The sequence below is a fragment of the Leptopilina heterotoma genome, unplaced genomic scaffold, assembly GCF_015476425.1.
Source record: "Leptopilina heterotoma isolate Lh14 unplaced genomic scaffold, ASM1547642v1 Lhet_300, whole genome shotgun sequence".
Taxonomy (NCBI): Eukaryota; Metazoa; Arthropoda; class Insecta; order Hymenoptera; family Figitidae; genus Leptopilina; species Leptopilina heterotoma.
Genome location: NW_025111004.1, coordinates 532,909 through 552,566, shown reverse-complemented (window position 1 = coordinate 552,566; position 19,658 = coordinate 532,909). Strand labels below are relative to the sequence as shown.

The 19,658-nt window shown below is 27.8% G+C and overlaps 1 protein-coding gene across 1 annotated transcript in view; it reads right to left on the bottom strand.

The window, feature by feature from the left end:
• Nucleotides 1-5,642: 5,642 nt before the first annotated feature.
• The window catches only part of LOC122504495 (homeobox protein B-H1), a 45,393-nt gene continuing 31,377 nt past the window's right edge, over nt 5,643-19,658 (bottom strand). The window contains exons 2-3 of the mRNA XM_043615632.1: nt 12,455-12,789; nt 5,643-6,885 (exon numbers count right to left, since the gene is read on the bottom strand). Of these exons, the coding sequence (XP_043471567.1) occupies nt 6,089-6,885; nt 12,455-12,789 (1,132 nt within the window). The 3' untranslated portion in view covers nt 5,643-6,088. The remainder of the gene's footprint in view (nt 6,886-12,454; nt 12,790-19,658) is intronic.

Sequence of the window (19,658 nt, the reverse complement as noted above, 5' to 3'; positions counted from 1 at the left end):
ATGGGGACACCACTGACTTGGTGCGCTCGACAAACTGATACTTGCTTTCTGCCACCAACCGTACAAGTTATAGATGTGATAGAATGTTGTAATGTTTTTTCTTTAAGAAGCTATACATATCACCAATACTATTAACGCTTAATAAGGCAATTATCTGCACTAGGTTATTTAAATATCAGACATGATATTCAAAATTTGCGATAATTACTTAAAAATATGAAACTTACGGACAGGCGATTTTGATTTTTTTTCTAGCACTGGATCAAAATTATTCTGCTAGCACAATTACTATATAAAAATATAGACTCTTAGCTGTAAAAAATAATTTTTCTGGTACTAAAAATGTGAGAATCAACAATTTTTATTATTAGGTAAAGTTCTGATTTCTTAAGTGCGGACAAGGGGCACCACTGACATTTTGCTTCTAATTCTTCTGCCAAATTTTTTCAGAGAATTTCCAGCGACTAAGAATTATTAATTTAAGTAGAAGGAGTGATTAAGAAAATTAATTGACTTCAAAAACTTTTATATATGAACTAGTATTCCAGATTTTTGGGCAGGACATGAAAATGACATTTTAAATTTAATCACCCATACACTAAATGTGGACAACCAAGGCAGTTTTTTAAAGCTTAATCCTCATAGAATTGATATTAAAAAAATTTACTTTGTTGAGTATAAAGGTCTATTAATTATTTAAGAAATATCAAGCAGAGAAATATTTACTTTTGGCCTCTAAAAACCAATGTGCCTATTTTTTTTACTTGTAAAGCTTGCATATAATTTTTAAACATATTGCAGCAAGTTCGTACATAAAAACTAAACATTTTTCCCTTTGGAACCCCACCTATAATTCACTGTTTTTGAGATATTCCATTTGTAACAACTGCACAGCGTAAACAACCGCATCTAGTCTCCCATACCGGTCAAAATTGAGAGACCACCCATTTTCAGGCGAATGAAAAACGATTTAAAACAATATCTATTGAAAATAAAATTTTTTTCTGTTAATTTTTTGAAAGATGATAAAATTTTGAAAAGAAGAAGATATTTCAGAAGCCTAATATCATTAAAAAGCGTTCATTATTTTAGAAGTTATTAAAATTTTTGTAAAATATTCAAAATGACGATTTTTTAAAAATATCTAAATAAAATATTGGCTAAATGACTTCTAAAAGATCTTGTTCTTTTCAAAACTTATAATCATCTTTCAAAAAATAAAAAAAATTTACTTTCCATGCATTTTATGTTTTAAAATGTATTTCAATCACCTGAAAATGGGTGGTCTCTCAATTTTGACTGGTAGTGTAAAACTACAAAAAAAATTTAATTCGATATTTCTCTTAATTTCAAAATATTTATAGATTTATTTTTCTGAAACATATTTTTTTGCATTGCTTTAGGCCATATACAATGAAGGAACAGTTATTTTGTAATTTATTGCATTACTGTAAGCGCATTGTTTTGCTAAAAGGTTTGAAAATAAAGAAATATGATTCAGATTATACTCGAAAACTGGTGAATTAAAATTTAACCGGTGTGTAGATTCGTCGACATTGTTTTGTACTTTCGCCCAGGTTGGGATATGCTTGAAGGGTACGTATACAGAAAAAAAGGGTATGAGCCCATTGTTTCATAAATTGAGATGAAACGCAAAGTGAAAAAAAATATGTACGCATATATACGTATATATATATATATATGTATATAAATGAAGCTTTAGTGTGCGCAATAAAAGAAGTTACACAACTGTGAAATATCGAACAAAAGTAGAAGGATGACTGAGTACAATAAAAAAATGGCTTTCAAAAATTTTAAGTTTCAATCAAATACAAATATATGTGTATTCAAGGAAAGAAAAATTCTTTGTTCTTGTAGATAATTTTTTTTTCTCCTTCCCCTAAAAAAAGGGGAGGAGAAAGAATTCTCTGATTGTCGTAATTTAAAAGTACTTTTTTATTTTTATTTTTTTTTACTCTCTAGTTTATTATAAGAACTTCAATTTATAAAAACTTTAATTTAAAAAATAAAATAATTAAACAAATAATAAAAATTGCAATTTATAAAAACTTGAACTTATAAAGATTTCGACTTATAAAAACTTGAATTTGTAGAAACTTTGATTTGTAAGAACTTCAAATTATAAAAACTTCATTAATAAAAATAAACTGATGATATAATAATTAATTGCACCGTTTTAAATTATTATTCTAAATACCTCTTTGTTGGGAGTAAGTTAAAAATTAATATCTGGATAGCTGTCCCTATGCGTTAAAAGAAAAATATGTTAAGCTTTTAACATCTAGATATTTACGTTACGCTGAATATCCATTTTTCTCTGTGTACTTAATTCATTAAATTTGAATTAGGTAATTAAAAAAAACTAATTTGATAGTAAAACAGTGACTGATTCAAATAGCAACATCTCTTATACTTAATAACTAATTATTAGTTAAATTCATTTTTAAGTTACATCAAAGTTTAACTAAAACTTTGGTAACTAAGTCTATTTAGTCAATTGACTAAATAGAAGAAAATTACTTATTATTAATAAATAGTAAATTTTAAAATTTACTATTTATTAATGATAAGTAATTTTCTTCTAATTAATTATTTTTTACTAATTACTGTAGCAAGAAATAAATCAAGGTTCATCTAACAATTAGTTATTTTTAACTAATTCAGATTTGGAGAGTAAAAATTTCAGTACGTGGAAAAAATATACTCTCTAAATCTAAATCAGTGAAATTTGTCTGAGAATGGAGTCCCTGAAAATCAGTCAAATTTCATTAATTCAGTTTTAGAGAGTAAAGTAACTTTTACTATTATTTTTACAAAGTGAAACCTAAACTGATTTTTTAACTTCTGCGTATTTATGTCAACTTTTATTAGTTTTGGAGTAAATTTCGCTTCGTTTAAACTACACTTTACTCGGTATTATTTTTACAAATTTGAAAGTCTATAGTATATATGAATAAAAGTATAGAGTGATTTTTACTATTTAAAATATAAAACTTAAATTTTAACTGAATTTAAGAATAATGTAGGGAGTATAGTCAAGATCGGACCACCTATTGACTTTTGTTTATAACTTTTTTTTAAAAATGAATTTGGTCAATTGAAGTATATTGTTGGAAAGTCCTGTTTAATAGAAATATTCTTTCTGTACAAAGTAAATTGATTGGTTTTAAAATGAAAAAGTTATAAAGATTTCAACAACAAAAAATTTGTAATTTGTTTGTTTAGAGTTACGGAAAATTAATCCTTTATTGTTTACATGAAATAATAAAATAATAACAATAAACAATATAAATAAACAAAATGTATAGGATTTAATATTATTTTTCTAATATCTTTGGCAAATTTTACACTGAAATATTAATAAAATTAAATAAAAATATTAATAAGATTATCAATTAAAGTATGAGTTATTCAGAATCGCAGTTTTTGCAAATGAAGTAGTACGTCCTCTTCTTTGCGCATTTTAAGTACAAAGTGGCCAACCTTGACAAAAAGTAATATTACCGAATTGTTCTAACCATAGAGAAATACGTTTCGGGATTCGATTTTTCACTTTGTTTTTTTCAACCATGAGTCCCACAAAATTTCTGCATGCTTGCCTTGACGATTCCATTTTTTTTTATCTTTTGTTAATGGTTTTTCACATGATGCACAAAACTTTTTTTGATCTTTTTTTGCACCGACGTCACAGAAAATACTACTTTCGATTCTCCGAAAATGTAATGGAACAAAAAGTTAGGTTTCACTAAGACAAGCATTGGCGTAGGTGGCGCTAGTGAACTTGTCCAAAAAATCGCGAATGGCCTACCTTGACAGTGGTCCGACCTAGACTACACTCCCCTATAAAGAGAAAAAAGAATTGTTAATATAGAACTAACAAAATTGATGTTGTTGTTATTACAAAACATTTCTGCTTGAACATAATTTGTCAATTCTATATATAATTATTAACAATTCGATTGTCGAAGTAACAATACTTTTACTTTGTGCAAATTCAAAATTTATCTTGTTAACAATTAATACTCACCTTGTTTTTAGACTATATTTCTAAATGAAGCTTGTTTAACCTAAATAAATATTTATTTGAAATTAACATTCAGTTTAGTAAAATAAATTTTGAGATCGAAGAAAGAATTTGGTTGTCTGAACGAAATTTTTAGTTGAACCAAACAAATAATGTTCATTAGCTGAAAAGCAATGCATTTTTATTTGGTTGATTCAACTAAAAGTTAGTTGTTTAAAACAAATTTTTTTCTGATAGTAAACTTACTCAACTTTCAGTGACCGATTTGGCTAAAACGTAGAACTCGGAAAAATAAAAGAAATATTTCTTTTGTTATCGGCAAAGAAGACGATTTAACGGTTGAAACTACCCCTTTTGTTACTAAAAAACTCTTAAAATTACAAAAAGGGTTAAAGCTCTCTTAGTTTATTATAATTTTGTAAATCTGACCTCAAATTCATAATCAGCGACCTCAAAAATCCCTGAGTAACAAGTTTCAAACGATTTCAAGTAAATTTTAAAACTACGACCGCCATTTTGAATTTTGCAAAGCTAATCTCAAATTTGTAATCTGTGACCTCAGAAACCCTTTTGTACAAAAAGTTAAAAATTTTTATTAAACTGAAAGAACTTTAACGGTTTTTTTTAATTTTAGGAGTTTTTTAAGTAACAAAAGGGGTAGTTTCAACTATTATATCGTCTTTTTTGCCGATAACAAAAAATACTGTCACTGACACTTAAGTAGGTTTACTTGTAAAAAGTTACTTTATTTTATTTTTCCGTTTCAACCTTTTATGGGACTGAGGAAATATACTATTTCATAACAAGGTGCAAAAAGTGCCCTTTTTAGCACCGCGTTATGAAAACTTATTATTAAACTTATTATTAAACAAGAAACTTATTATTTCCGAATAAATAAATAAAAAAGGTTCATTATAAATAATATAAAAAATTAAAAACACTTTGTATGGATAAATTTGAGAGGTCAAAAAACCTTAGGTCGATGCGATTTTAAAAATTATGAAAAAAATCAATTTGAAAATGCAAAAGGTACCCAGGTACCTCGTCCGCCTTTTATGGGTGAAGAAACTTTGTTTATTATTTCCGAATAAATAAATAAAAAAGGTACATTATAAATAATTTAAAAACAGTTTGTATGGATACATTTTAAAATGTCAAAAAACCTAAGGTCGATATAATTTTAAAAATTATGAAAAAAATCAATTTGAAAATGCAAAAGCCACCCGGGTACCTCGTCAGTCCCATAAAGGTTAATACTGATTTATTAACATTATAACTGAATTAATGATTAAATTCTATGGTTCAGCATTGATTCGTCAAGACTGTAAGCGTACCACTGCACTGGATGAATGCTGGTTCTGTATTGATTTGACGACACTCAAAATGTACTACTGCTGGTTGAATACTGCTTAAGTACTTAGGTATTTGGTATCACTAAAAAGTACAATGGCTTAATACTTACGATTCCCGATTATAATTGTCCACGAGATCTGCAAAGAATTATATTAAAAATAGATTTTATTTTGGAGTAATTTATAAAAGAGCCGTGAGATAAAGAAAAAGATGACAACATGTATAGTTTAACTAATGTCTTTATTTGATTCTAACGACAGTTAGAATGTCCATTCGTCGTTTTCATATTCACTCATTCATACTCTTATCATAATACACTATTCAGCAAACAAACAATAATAAAAATTACAGGAGATGCAAAGATATCACGTGCGCGTACAAGAATCACTCGAAATTGAAATAGTCGTAATCGAGATGAGGGTAAAGCACGCTATCTGAGACTACGTTTATGGACGGGCATAGAAAATAGTGATCTCACCGTAGACATACATATATACATTTATGTATATTTATTTATATATATTTATTTATATATTTAATATATAATTGTGAATGTCACGTTTACTCGTCGATATTAATTAGTTGGACAATCGGACGAGTACGAAACGTTTGGTAATAGTGATGGTAGGCTTGATGGGGTGTTGGCGTGGTGGGGCGGGTAAAGGGGAGGGCAATCTCGATGGGGGAAGGTTATTGAGTCGAGGAAGGAGGGGGTTGTGGATTCGGGGGTGGTGGCGGTGGAGGCGGTGGTTGAGGGTGAACTTGGTGGGGCAGCAAACTGTGGGCTTGTACGTGACCCGGATGATGGTGATGGTGATGGTGATGGGAGTAGAAGATTTGTTGAGCGGAGGTGGGTGCACAGGATGTGCCGACGCCAACACCAACGCTGACCGGTCCGACACCGACGGAATGCGAGAGAGACGATGGGGTGGCATTTGGGGTTTGTTGAGTCTGGGGCGATACGGAGACACTGCCGGCACTGGCGGACACTGTATTTCCAGCTGATGCATCGTGATAGAGAATTGGTACGCGCACGAGACGCTGCGCAGCGTGAACCATATTTGCTGCCTCGAGATCAGCGGCCAATTGTCTTTTCCACTTGTTACGACGATTTTGAAACCAGATTTTCACCTGGGTCTCGGTTAGCCTGAGGGAGGCCGCAAGACCAGCTCGCTCCGAGGATGATAGATAGCGTTTCATGTCGAATGTGCTTTCTAATTGAAATACTTGCGACCTGGAGAAGACGGTTCGCGTTTTCTTTTTGCGTTTTATACTTCCGGAATCGCGACCGTCGCCGACTTGCATATTTTGACCTGAAGTGCCGTTGCTGTTCCCGTGATGGCCTGTGGAGCCGGTTGATTCGCCTTCGCCGTCACCATCGGGACCATCGTCACCATCTCCGAGGTCATCGTGACCTTCATCACCGCTCGATGGACTTCTTGTCCGGTGCAGACGATCGTCGTTCGGATTGTCGTCCTCCAATTCTTCTGCAATTATAAATTTGAATATGTTTATTAATCGATATGCTTTTTCCTCCTGTAGAGGTGAATATTTTTATTCTGGTTGAGAAACTCTCTTTATTTCTGGCATGAATAATGAGTAAATCAGTGACGTTTTTAGCGACATTAAATTGACATAAGTAAAATTAGTTTAATAATTAAATGATTAGCACAATTTTATTTATTTTGTCAAAATTCATAACTAGAAGTGCTAACAACAATTTTTTGTTTCAGGTGCAGTTTGACAGAGACTCTTGAAGTGGGGTAAGTCACAACTATTTTTCATTTCAGACACAAAATATTTTGGCATTTATACTTGTTAATAACAGTCTACTCTTTATGGGTAATGTCCGCATCAACAACATATGAATAATAGATTTATTCCATTTCTACACTTGGCGGTAATTATAACTACAGGGTTATCAGGTTTGTTTTGTAAAGCTCGATGAAAAGAAGGTTAATTTTTACGATTTCTAACTTGATATTAAATTCTGATTAATTACTAAATGTAGATATCTGTATTGAACCAATTATGGAGTAACTTTTGCTATTGACATAGTGATACCTATTTCTCTGCGGAATTGCTACGCTACAAATTGCGGAATTTATGTTAACTTTTACTATTTTTGAAATAAATTTCCCTGGGTACGAAATATATTTTTCCAAAAATGTACTTCAAATGTATCAAAATTTACTCCAAAAATAGTAAAAGTTGATAGAAATGCGCAGAAGTTCCTGACAGTTTACATCTTACTATCACTGAAAAGTGAAAACCCCATTTTCTAAATTTAAGAATATAATCTTGGCTCCTATTTAAGTATATTTTCCATGTATTTTATTCTTAAAGTTAGAATATAATATTCCTTAAATAAGAAACAGTTCTTAAAATCAGAAATATTTTTATTAGAGGTGTGCGAAATTCGAATCGAGAGAAAATTTTTTTTTTTTCGAGAGAAAAGTTTGCTGCAGAAATAAAAATAAAATTCCCTTTAGTTCCACAAAAATTATATGAATAGGAGTTTCTCATTAAATTCCATATTTTGGTATATTCTTTTGTTGTATACTTCCATCGGTAAGAGAGAATAAAATTACCAATTTGCGACGTTTATGAATAACAGTTTTCTGTAACGCCTAATAAAAATTACATTTAATTTAAATGTTCCAAAGTAGAATTGCTCTGTTAATATTAATTCTACTTTTTGTGCTTTAATAGTGACCCTACATACTTTTTTTTAAATTTTTCTTTTTATCTTTATAGTACTAAAAATCCTGAAAGCTTTACTTTTCCTCAAGATTTAACATTAAATAACTTCTTCATTCTTGAAATGAATTTATTTTGAGGTTTTAAAATCAATTGTTTTATTTTCCACTCAGATTAGATTAATTGAATTTTAACCTTTTTAATAATATAGGTATATATTCTATTTCAAATTTAGTTTTTATATTAAAATTAGATATTGAATAATTGGAAGTCAAAAAGATATTGAATTGATTATAATTGATGAAATGAAAACCATTTTTTGTTTTGTTTTGGTGAAAGATTGAAAGCGCACACTTTCTACTGACAGTTGATAAAAGTTAACAATAAAATGACCGCAAAAATCTATACATATATAGATGATCGGTCATTGTCACAATTCAACGAATTTCCAAATTGTAAGCTTTGTGGTTGTTATTTAATATCCAATATTTGTTACCGTTAAATCGAGCAGAGGTTTACTTTTATTTACCTAAACCATCAATCACTGTTTCAACCGTTTAGCTCTAGCGAACTTTAATGCACATATACGTGAAATTGTTTTACAGAGTGAATATGCTCTCCATTCGGGATTTTTTTTTTGCTTTTTTCAACAATATCATCATTAATTAAACAATTGTCGATTTTATAGAAAATATCGCCTTTACTTCTTTTTTGAAAATAAATTTACGCTTTTTATGAACGTCAATTTTAATTAATTTTAATAATTATAAACTGTATTTATAAACAATAGCTATTCATTCTAGTGTATTGTGTGTATATATATATATATATATATAAAAAATTAAAATATTGTGTCAAATTTTGTTGGGAGTAAATTGTGGAAAAATATGCGGTAAAATCAGTTTGAAAATTAATTACTAGTAAAAAGATATACGAGGAATTAGTTATACAATAGAAGTTATAGTTTATATAAGCAACTAGTTATAGAAGGAGCATAAATTTTTTTATTTTACTGCAGGTATTTTTGGTCAAAAATTTCTTTTAAATTTTTAGAAATATATCCTCAATTTGCACTTTAGTAAATTTTTACTTAATTATTGTTTCATCGCTTGCGTGATATCGTAAAAACGAAAACATTTCTAAATCGTTTTTAGTTGACTAATAGATTGTAGTTTTTAGAGTTTTATCAGACTCGTATTTTTAATTTTCGAAAGTCGAAGCTTAGAAATGGTGGAGAAATTTGTGTGTAGTAAATTTATAAAGTTTTGTAAATCTTTGCTTAAAATTTTAACCGTTTGTAGTATCATATAAACTAATTAAAGATTTCTAAATCGTACAAGGGAAGCGATTTTGTAATTTGACTTTGACTTTCAATTCGATTTTGACTTTTTATCGTTAATTTTTACTTTGACATTCAAATTGATTTTAAATTTGACATTAGCTTTAATTTTAACTTCGACTTTAACTTTTTATCTTTAATTTTGACTTTAACTTTCACTTTGATTTTAACTTTGACATTAAATTTGAGTATAACTTTCACTTCGAAAGTCAAAGTTAAATTTAGTTTTGGGTTAAATTCAGTTTTTTGGAGTTGAATAATTAGGGGATTCAATATGACGAATAGTTTTGAATTTCCAGAGTATTTTTAATTTTTGGAATTCAAAGTTAAGAAATGCTGGAAATTTCCTTCCGACATTAAAAATTTATTTTCACAATCTCATTATTTATTTATTAGCACAAGAGATATGTAGTGTTTGATTTAGTTTTAAAAATTTGTTCGCGTATGGATTTTTCAACTAATAGTGTTGTAGAATAATAAAGGTTTTCATGTAACTCGTGAAGTTGTTCAATTTATTGTTCAATCACTACAAGTTTCCTGAGTTGAGAAGGGAAACAACAAGGGAACGTTAATCGGCTGGTGATAGTAACTTGCATTTTAGAGGTATTGGTAAATGCGTATAGGTATGTAAGTGTAAGTGCACTGACAGTCGAGCGGTAGGTAAGTACTTAGGCGAGGTGACAGGAGCAAAACGATCGACGGGTAAGGCGATCGACGTTGGTTTGTCGTGGCGGAAGCCCTGGAAGCCTTATATTCGTCGTCGTCGTCGTCGTCGTCGAATATTCTCTCTTTCTCTCCTCTACACTTCCAAGTGTTTCATCCCTTCTGTGTCGACCCTTCGATATTCCCTCTTAAACTAACTTTATTATCATTATCTCTTTTTTTCATTTGTTTAGAAAAATATTTCTCCAAAACATCGATTTCTTTCTTCATTTTAACACTCGCAGACATTTATGAAAAATTTTATGAAAGTAATAGGCAGTTTTCTGAATTTTAAAATATTAATATCAGCTTCTATTTTTTGACTCTTATAAAGTAGCTTATGCTAGTGAAATATTATGTTTATGAAAACTATACCTCAATTTATTATTAGAACAGAATTATTGTTCCCACTTTTGTTTTTTGGTTTTCCAATTATTTTTGAACTTTGGAAAATTCATTTTGATCTCGAGGTTAAAAATTTGCTGGATTCATAAAATGATTCTCTCTCTTTCTAGTTGAACGAGACCATTTATTTTATAATGATCGGCAAACAATTTTATTTTCAATGAATTCAGAATAATTGCGTATTTATTCAATATTTTCCGCCGCGGTATTTTGAAACGAGAGTTAAAATTTCATGACAATAAAATTTATTATTCAATATTTTTTCTTTTTTTGCTGTATATAATGTTGATAATAATTAATAAATAACGTATATATATTGTGAATGAAATATTACGTATAGTTAATAAAATTTTTTTTGAGTGTCTATGAAAAATATTTAAAAATGTATTTAAAAAAGTGAATAGATATATTTTCAAATGAGAAAAATATTTTGTTTTCCAAACTAAAGAAAAATGTGTATGTGAAATGAGATTTATAAATTGAATTCATAACATTTTTTATTAATTTTTAAAACGTCACTCAAGCGTTATTGTTATCCACAATTAGAGAGATATTTAATGATGAAGTTATTACAACGGGTATATAATATATGCGAAAAGTAAAGGGGATAATTTCAAAGGGAAAATCATATTATTTCATTGTTTTCATTTATTGTATTTCAATGTTTAATTGTTAATTTAGTTAATTATTTGAAATAATTTTTGGACATAAATATATTAGCTTTTGTATTTTGAGGTTTGTTGAAAATTCTCAATTTTCCTCGGCACGTCGATATTATTTGCCAGTATAATTTTTACTATTAATATTATTATTATCAATATTATTAGTAAATTTTAATTGGTATTATTATTTTGTATTCATATTGTAATTGGTATAATCATTATTATTATTATAATTATTATTGTATAATTGTAAAATAATAATTAAACAATATAGTGTAATTACTGTTATAATTATAATCACAATAATAATAAAAATATTATCATATTAAAAATAATAATAATAAATAATAATAATAATAATATTAATTATTATATTATCAAACGCAAAGAAGTTATGCAAGAGATAAACAAATGTTTTTTTGGTTCAAATAAAGGTTTTATTTGTGTTAAATACTCTTTTACACTTAAATTAGGTAAAAGTAACTTATTTGTTAATAATTATTTTCTTAGTCATTTTTTTACAAATTGCTGAAGCAAAAAGTTAGACAAGATTTTGATAGCAATTAGTTATTTTTAACTGATTCAGATTTATAGAAAAAACACTTTCAATATTTAGAAGCAATAAAAAGGTTCGAATGTAAAAAAAATTTATAAAATTCAAATAATTTCTATTTGATTCGAGCAAAACCTATCTTTGTGTATTTATTAAAAATATTAAAATTTTTTTTTAAATTAAAAAATTATATCGTATTTTGTATTATTGATTTCTTGTCGTTTTTGAGCTAAACGGTGGAGACTGAAAAGAATTATACAAAAATTTAAAATATGAGAAAAAGTTCTTTTGCAATATAAAGAATTTATTTATTGCTTCTTCTTTTAGGAAACTTTGTATTTTGTATTAATTTGGATTTTTCTCTTTACGTGAGAAATTATTATTAATTCAATAATTATTGATTGGTCTGAAAAAATTGTATTTAGAATCAAATATAAATATTCACTTAAATCAGATAATTTTTATTTAAATCAATTAAATGGTGTCTGAAGCAATAACTTCAGTATTTGGAGTAAATACCATTTAACTAATAAAATATGATACAAATAAATATTTATTCGATAATTAAGAAGATATTGTTTATTTGAATGAAATAAATTTTTCTTCAGTGAAAATTTTTTTGGTGGGAGAAGAAAGCTTTTGTTGTTTGTTTTGGTGTATTGAAAAGAAATCTGTGTCTATATGTGCGAAATTACCTCTTTGAGGAAAGGAGGCAGATCCAGGACTGATACGATTCAAAGAACTGACCACCTCGCTGGTGGAATGATGGTCCAGAGTTTGAATTCCCGGAGACGGTCTCCAAAAAGGCCAACCTGGACCACCTGGTAAAACGCCCCGAATGCCATCTGCATCAGTGATATCCGATTGTCCAGCGACAACCGCATTACTTAATGCAGTTGACGCTGCGGTTAATCTTGAATGATGCTGTTGCTGATGAAGGTGTTGAAATGCCGGTGGAAAAAATACACTTCCAACTCCCGCAATATTGACTGGATATCGACCCGTAATTATCGATGACATTAAACCTAACCTGAAACATAAAATTCTTATGAATTAATTTTTTCACTTTTTTATATTAGGCACAATTTTTTTGTTGCAGACATACAAAAAAAATTTCGAATTTGATGTCAGATTTTCAAAATTCAAAATGGCGTCTTTAATATGGCGGATATTTTCAAAATTGAAGCAATTCTATCGAAATTTGTTCCTCGGAGGTTTTCGGGATCGCTGAATCCGAATTTGTCATTAAAATTTTAAAAAAATCAAAATGGCGGATCCAATATGTCGACCAAATTTTTTAAAAGTTGACGGAATTGTCTAAAAATATCTACTCGGAAGTTTTTAGATTCATAATTTTTAATTCTAACATCAAATTTGGGTTCAGTGATCCCAAAAACCCTGAGTAAACAATTTAGACAAATTCAGCAACTTTCAAAAAATTTGTTCGACATATTATGTCAGTCATTACGAAACTTGAAAAACGGACATAAAATTCAAATTCAAAAACCACAAAAACCCCTGAGTTATAGGAATTTCGATCGTATCGCTTCAATTATGAAAATTATTTTCCATATTGACTCCGCCATTTTGAATTTTGAAAACCAAATCGGCAAAAACTCAATCAAGATCACTTTTTTAAGAGAAGAAAAAAATTGTATATTTTCATTTGTTGGTTTCATTTTTAAATATATTTTTTTTGTTTTGAGTAAAAGATAGGAAAACTGTTTTCGAGAATCAATTGTCATGAAAGTTACGCGCTATTTAAATGGCTGTCGCGTATTCAAGGGAGGTTTTATTGTTTTTTGTTTTTGATGAATAGAGTCAAGAGTCAATGACACAATGAAATTTAGACAATACGAGTCAGACACTGGTCAAGCACGACAGTCTATAGAATCACGAATTTCAAATACACGTTACGAATTCGCAAAGCACTTCTCTCTCACCGTATATGGGTTATTTGTTGCTCACAAAGCTATACATGTTTCACAAAAGACCAATCGGGCAAAATTTTTAGGGTAAATGATTGTTCTATTGCTTTTTGTTGGCCTGACGTTCACGCATGTATTCGCGTTTTGTATAAAAAAACTTTTCACCCACAGTTTTTATTTTCAATGAACAAAAGTCGTTCGGTTTAATGATCACTGAAAGTAATTTTTCACTAAATTTTTCAATAAATATACATATGTATATAAAATAAATGCATATAAAATAATTACAAAAAATAAATGAATATTAAATAAATATACATAATTATATATTTTAAAAATGTGTATTCTCTAAATTCGATGTAGTTAAAAATAACTAATTTGGTAGTAAAAAGTGAGTTACTGATTCAAAATAGTAATATTTTTTTCTATTGATTAAATAATTAATTACTAATTATATTAGTTAAATTCACTTTTAGATTTATTAAAATAACTAAAAGTCTTGATAACTTATTCGATTAGTCGACTGTTTTCTCAGTTATTTATTGCACGGAGAGAAGAAAGTAGTCAATCTTACTCAGCCCTGAGTCATAGTTACTAAACAATATGGTGACATTTTCGTTCAACAAAACAAAAAGTAATCTTCACTGAACGGCCGTTTAGTTATTAAGACTACTAACTTCATTAGTATCGTCTACGATATAAATTGTCATATCTGCGATTCTGTTTACAATTTACCAAAATAAAATTTAACCTCTTTTATAATAATTAATATAATAGTTAACACTTTATAAATAATTAATTATTTAGAAATAATTATTATTAATTAATTATTCTTCCAAAAATTTGTTATATATGGGGAACGAGAAGAAAATCAAGTAATATTTTACAAAAATACACTGACGGTGATATAAGGTAACAATAATAAATCAATTTAAAAATTATAATTTCTGTAATTGTTTAGTTAAATAGAGAAAATTATAAGAGCTATATTTCTTTACAAAATATATTTGTCGCATATTTGAATAAACAGCTAAACTTTTTTTTATAATTATTATGATAACAATAACCTAATATTTGTTGTAATAACAAGCATAAATAATAAGTATAACACTGCAAATAAAGTTTTGAAAAATAATATTTTTTCTCGATTTCGTTTAATTTTTAATAGGTAGCTTTTTAATTAATTTTAATATTTTTTTTAAAGTTCAATTAATAATATGATTAAAAATGTAAACAGAATTAGTTTTGTCTGCTTTACTAAGCAGACATTCATCCTTACTACTATGTTTAGTTCGATCGACAAAAAAAAAATTGAACGCTGTTTTGTAACCTTTACTTAATATTTATTTGTCACAACTCAAATTTTCTTACTAAATGCGTAATAGTACAACTCACTATAACTCTTCTCTCCGTGTGACTAATAATTAGTTAATTTTAACTAAGAGCTGAAGCAAAGTCACCCAAGATTTAAGTAACAATTAGTTGTTTTAACTAATTCACATTTAGAGAGTAAAATAAATAACAAAAAATATATACTGTAAAGTATGAATAAAATAATTACGTAAAGTAAGAAAATAAAATAAATTCGTATAATAAAAGAAAATAGAGAAAATAAATTGATAAAATAAAAAAATAACTAAAATAAATTGATAAAAAATAAAAAAAATATGTAAAATAAATTCAAAAAAAAAAATTGGACAAGTGCGAGTTGTACTCGCACTGCAATGGCGGGTTCCGTACACAAATATTAAAACAATACTTGCAACATTTATCGGTAATTGGTAGAATTAAAATAAATAATTAAAAAAAATATTAAAATCATTTGATAAAAAAAAATAACTAAAAAAATTAAAGTATTGTATATCTAATATTGTAAACAATAATAAGCAGAGGAACTATAATTGAGGCGTTCAGTCAAATAACTCGATCTTCGCTCGGCTGAAATTTGTGAAGCCAGTCAATGGCATGAAACATAGGGGGAAAAAAAATTTCAAAATTTCGATATTTGAAAAACGCTATCTTAAAGAAAATCAAAAAGCACAACTTTTTTCTTATTGTCATTTTTTTATAGAACGATTATTTTTTACAAAAAAAAATAAAAAGTGAAAAATTTTTATTCTGAAATTTAATGAAATTTTAAAACATAAATCGCATTATCTACTACAAATATAAATGAATTTGATTGCAATTTGGTATGTATACTCATTAGGGTCTCCTGAAACTGAAAAAGTCTTAAAATTTTGAAAAATTATTCATTGTTTATATTTTTTTTTATTATAAATGATGACGTGTCAACAATGAAGCTTTGTAACTTTCAACGAGAAAAAGTATGCGGAGAAGTTTTGAGTTCAGCAAAGTTGCAGTGAGAAAGTTGTTCCTCAATATTTAAGGAAGTTTTTTGGAAAATTTCAAATAAATTAGTTAACAAACAAAAAAGTTATGTAATTTTTAAAGAATGCGCGCGCTGCGCGTTGACTTCAACTTAACCTATAGAGACGTGAAATATGTCTATTTTCACAATTTTACCACTCACATATTATGCAGTTCATTTATTTCCATGCTTTATTATTTGAATAATAATAATTTTATTTGTTTACAAAAATTAGCACATTAAAAAATTTGACAATTTTTTTTGTTCAACTAAATATATTTATACTTTTCAGCAATTTTTATTTTTACAATTATTTATTTTTATTATTATTATTATTATTATTATTATTATTTATTATTATTTTTTATATTATTTAATATACTGAGAAAATTTGTACTCTTTCAAAATATACTATTTATAATTTCTAATATTAATTTCAATGAAAATGTAGAAGTGATTATTTACATTTCTTTCTATTGTGATTATTTATAAACAAAGCAATTAAGAAATTTCCATACAATAAACTTTTAATTATAACTAGTGTTAATTCTTAATTGCTTTGTTTATAAATAATCACAATAGCAAGAAATGTAAATAATCACTTCCACATTTTCATTGAAATTAATATTAGAAATTATAAATAGTATATTTTGAAAGAGTACAAATTTTCTCAGTATATTAAATAATATAAAAAATAATAATAATAAATAATAATAATAATAATAATAAAAATAAATAATTGTAAAAATAAAAATTGCTGAAAAGTATAAATATATTTAGTTGAACAAAAAAAATTGTCAAATTTTTTAATGTGCTAATTTTTGTAAACAAATAAAATTATTATTATTCAAATAATAAAGCATGGAAATAAATGAACTGCATAATATGTGAGTGGTAAAATTGTGAAAATAGACATATTTCACGTCTCTATAGGTTAAGTTGAAGTCAACGCGCAGCGCGCGCATTCTTTAAAAATTACATAACTTTTTTGTTTGTTAACTAATTTATTTGAAATTTTCCAAAAAACTTCCTTAAATATTGAGGAACAACTTTCTCACTGCAACTTTGCTGAACTCAAAACTTCCCCGCATACTTTTTCTCGTTGAAAGTTACAAAGCTTCATTGTTGACACGTCATCATTTATAATAAAAAAAAATATAAACAATGAATAATTTTTCAAAATTTTAAGACTTTTTCAGTTTCAGGAGACCCAAATGAGTATACATACCAAATTGCAATCAAATTCATTTATATTTGTAGTAGATAATGCGATTTATGTTTTAAAATTTCATTAAATTTCAGAATAAAAATTTTTCACTTTTTATTTTTTTTTGTAAAAAATAATCGTTCTATAAAAAAATGACAAAAAGAAAAAAGTTATGCTTTTTGATTTTCTTTAAGATAGCGTTTTTCAAATATCGAAATTTTGAAATTTTTTTTCCCCCTATGTTTCATGCCATTGACTGGCTTCACAAATTTCAGCCGAGCGAAGATCGAGTTATTTGACTGAACGCCTCAATTTTGAAAATTTTGTTCCTCTGCTTATTATTGTTTACATTATTAGATATATACAAGACTTTAATTTTTTTAGTTATTTTTTTTTATCAAATGATTTTAATATTTTTTTTAATTGTTTATTTTAATTCTACCAATTACCGATAAATGTTGCAAGTATTGTTTTAATATTTGTGTACGGAACCCGCAATTGCAGTGCGAGTACAACTCGCACTTGTCCAATTTTTTTTTTTTTTTTAGTTAAGAAATTAAAGTCAGAAAACAATCTCTCATTTATTCTCTTAAAATTTCACTCTTTCTTAAAATATTTAATGCCACGTGTTTAAACTAAAAAAAATTAAAAAAAATTTTTTTTTTTGAAAAAAAAAATTAAAAAAAAAATTTTTTTTTTAAAAGTTTCTTAAATAAATTTTTTGTCGTCAGACTGTAATAATACACGAGGATACCAATTTCCAGCTCATTAGATCAAATAATGTAAAAGTTAGGGAAAACAAATTTTTTTTCTTAATTTTTTAGTTTTTCCTTGACAACGCTATGGCCATCATTACATATCAAGTTCTCTATATTTTTCCTGTAATATTCGAGTAAAAATACACCAGCATGCAAAATTTCAGCTCTCCATGTCGAATAGTTTAGAAGTTAAGGGGGGGGGGAATGGTCACTTTTTATGCATTTTTGGCCAAAAATCTTGTTATTTCCTTGACAACGCTATGCCCATCACGTCCAATCACATTCGCTACATTTTTCCTGTAATCTACGAGTGAAAATACATATCTGGACCTAATTTGAGCTCTTTAGGTCAAATAGTTTAGCCGCAAGGGGGGGGGGACACGATTTGGCTACACACAAAAAAGAATATGGTAAATTTGACTACTTTTTTACTATTTCCTGTAGTTCCTATAGGCGCCCGTAACATTATTTAGTAAAATGAACTATGACAGAATACACGGAGAGACCCACATTCGTAAAAATTACTAAAAACGGTTGCAATGACCGGAAATAAGGGGACTTTTAGCATAATGTACTACAGAATTAGATAAATTTACAAAAGAAATAGATAAATTTGCTACATTGAAATAGCAAGTTTTAATATTTTGTGTAAGAGTTGTAAATGTAGCGAAAATTGATTATAGTTTTCTCTAATTTAATTAGACAAAATCTGACAAATGAAAACATTTTCCACTAAAATCTTCTATCCACTGTAGTAATTTTTGGTGAGCAAGTGTGGCTAGCGAGTGCAGTCATATGGCGCCTGTATTTCTATTGGTTGCTAACCTCGTCAATCTCCGTAAATGAGCCGATGCCTTCCGATCATTGACAGTGACTATGTTTCGCGTATGTAAAATAAATTTGGATATTATCTACAATAATTAAATATAAAGTGAAACGTAGGTCGTTCGGTATCTCAGAAATTGACCATTATAAATTAATAAATTTTGCATTTATTCCTGTCCCAAGAAGTATGTCTTATAATAAGTTGTTAAAAGTAAACTGCTTTCTCGTAAGTGCTGTAAATTTTCATCATTCAATATATAAGGAAACAAAGATGTATACTTTCAGTGAAATTCGTTGTCGTGCGTGCAGTTGTGTATTAGTGTATTAATTAACCGCGTCTATACATATAAGTGAAATAAACATGTGTGTGTCTTCAAATATTTATCCAACAACAAATATATAAGTGTGTGAGTGTGTGTGTCTGTGTATGTAAAAATCCTTCCAGTTTACCTCCACTAGTCAAGAATTGACGGGAAACCGGCGACAAAAATCCGTATTTTTTCCTTTCACTCTTTCTTTCTGCATTTACAACGACTATAGTAATTTTACGTACACAATGTTTCTGAGTTTTACTACAGTTGTTTGGAACTATTGGACGAAATAGTAAGAAACTTTGCTAATTTGGTGAACATTTGTCGGGATTAGTGACTTAGTGTAGAAAATAGTAAAAAATACAAAAAGTCCCCTTATTTCCGGTGGTTGCAATGTGAATATAGTAAATTCTAGTGTGATTTTATACAAAAATTAGTAATCTCGGTCTCTCCGTGTAGTTAGTCTAACTGTAAAATGTAGTAATAAATACCATTTTTA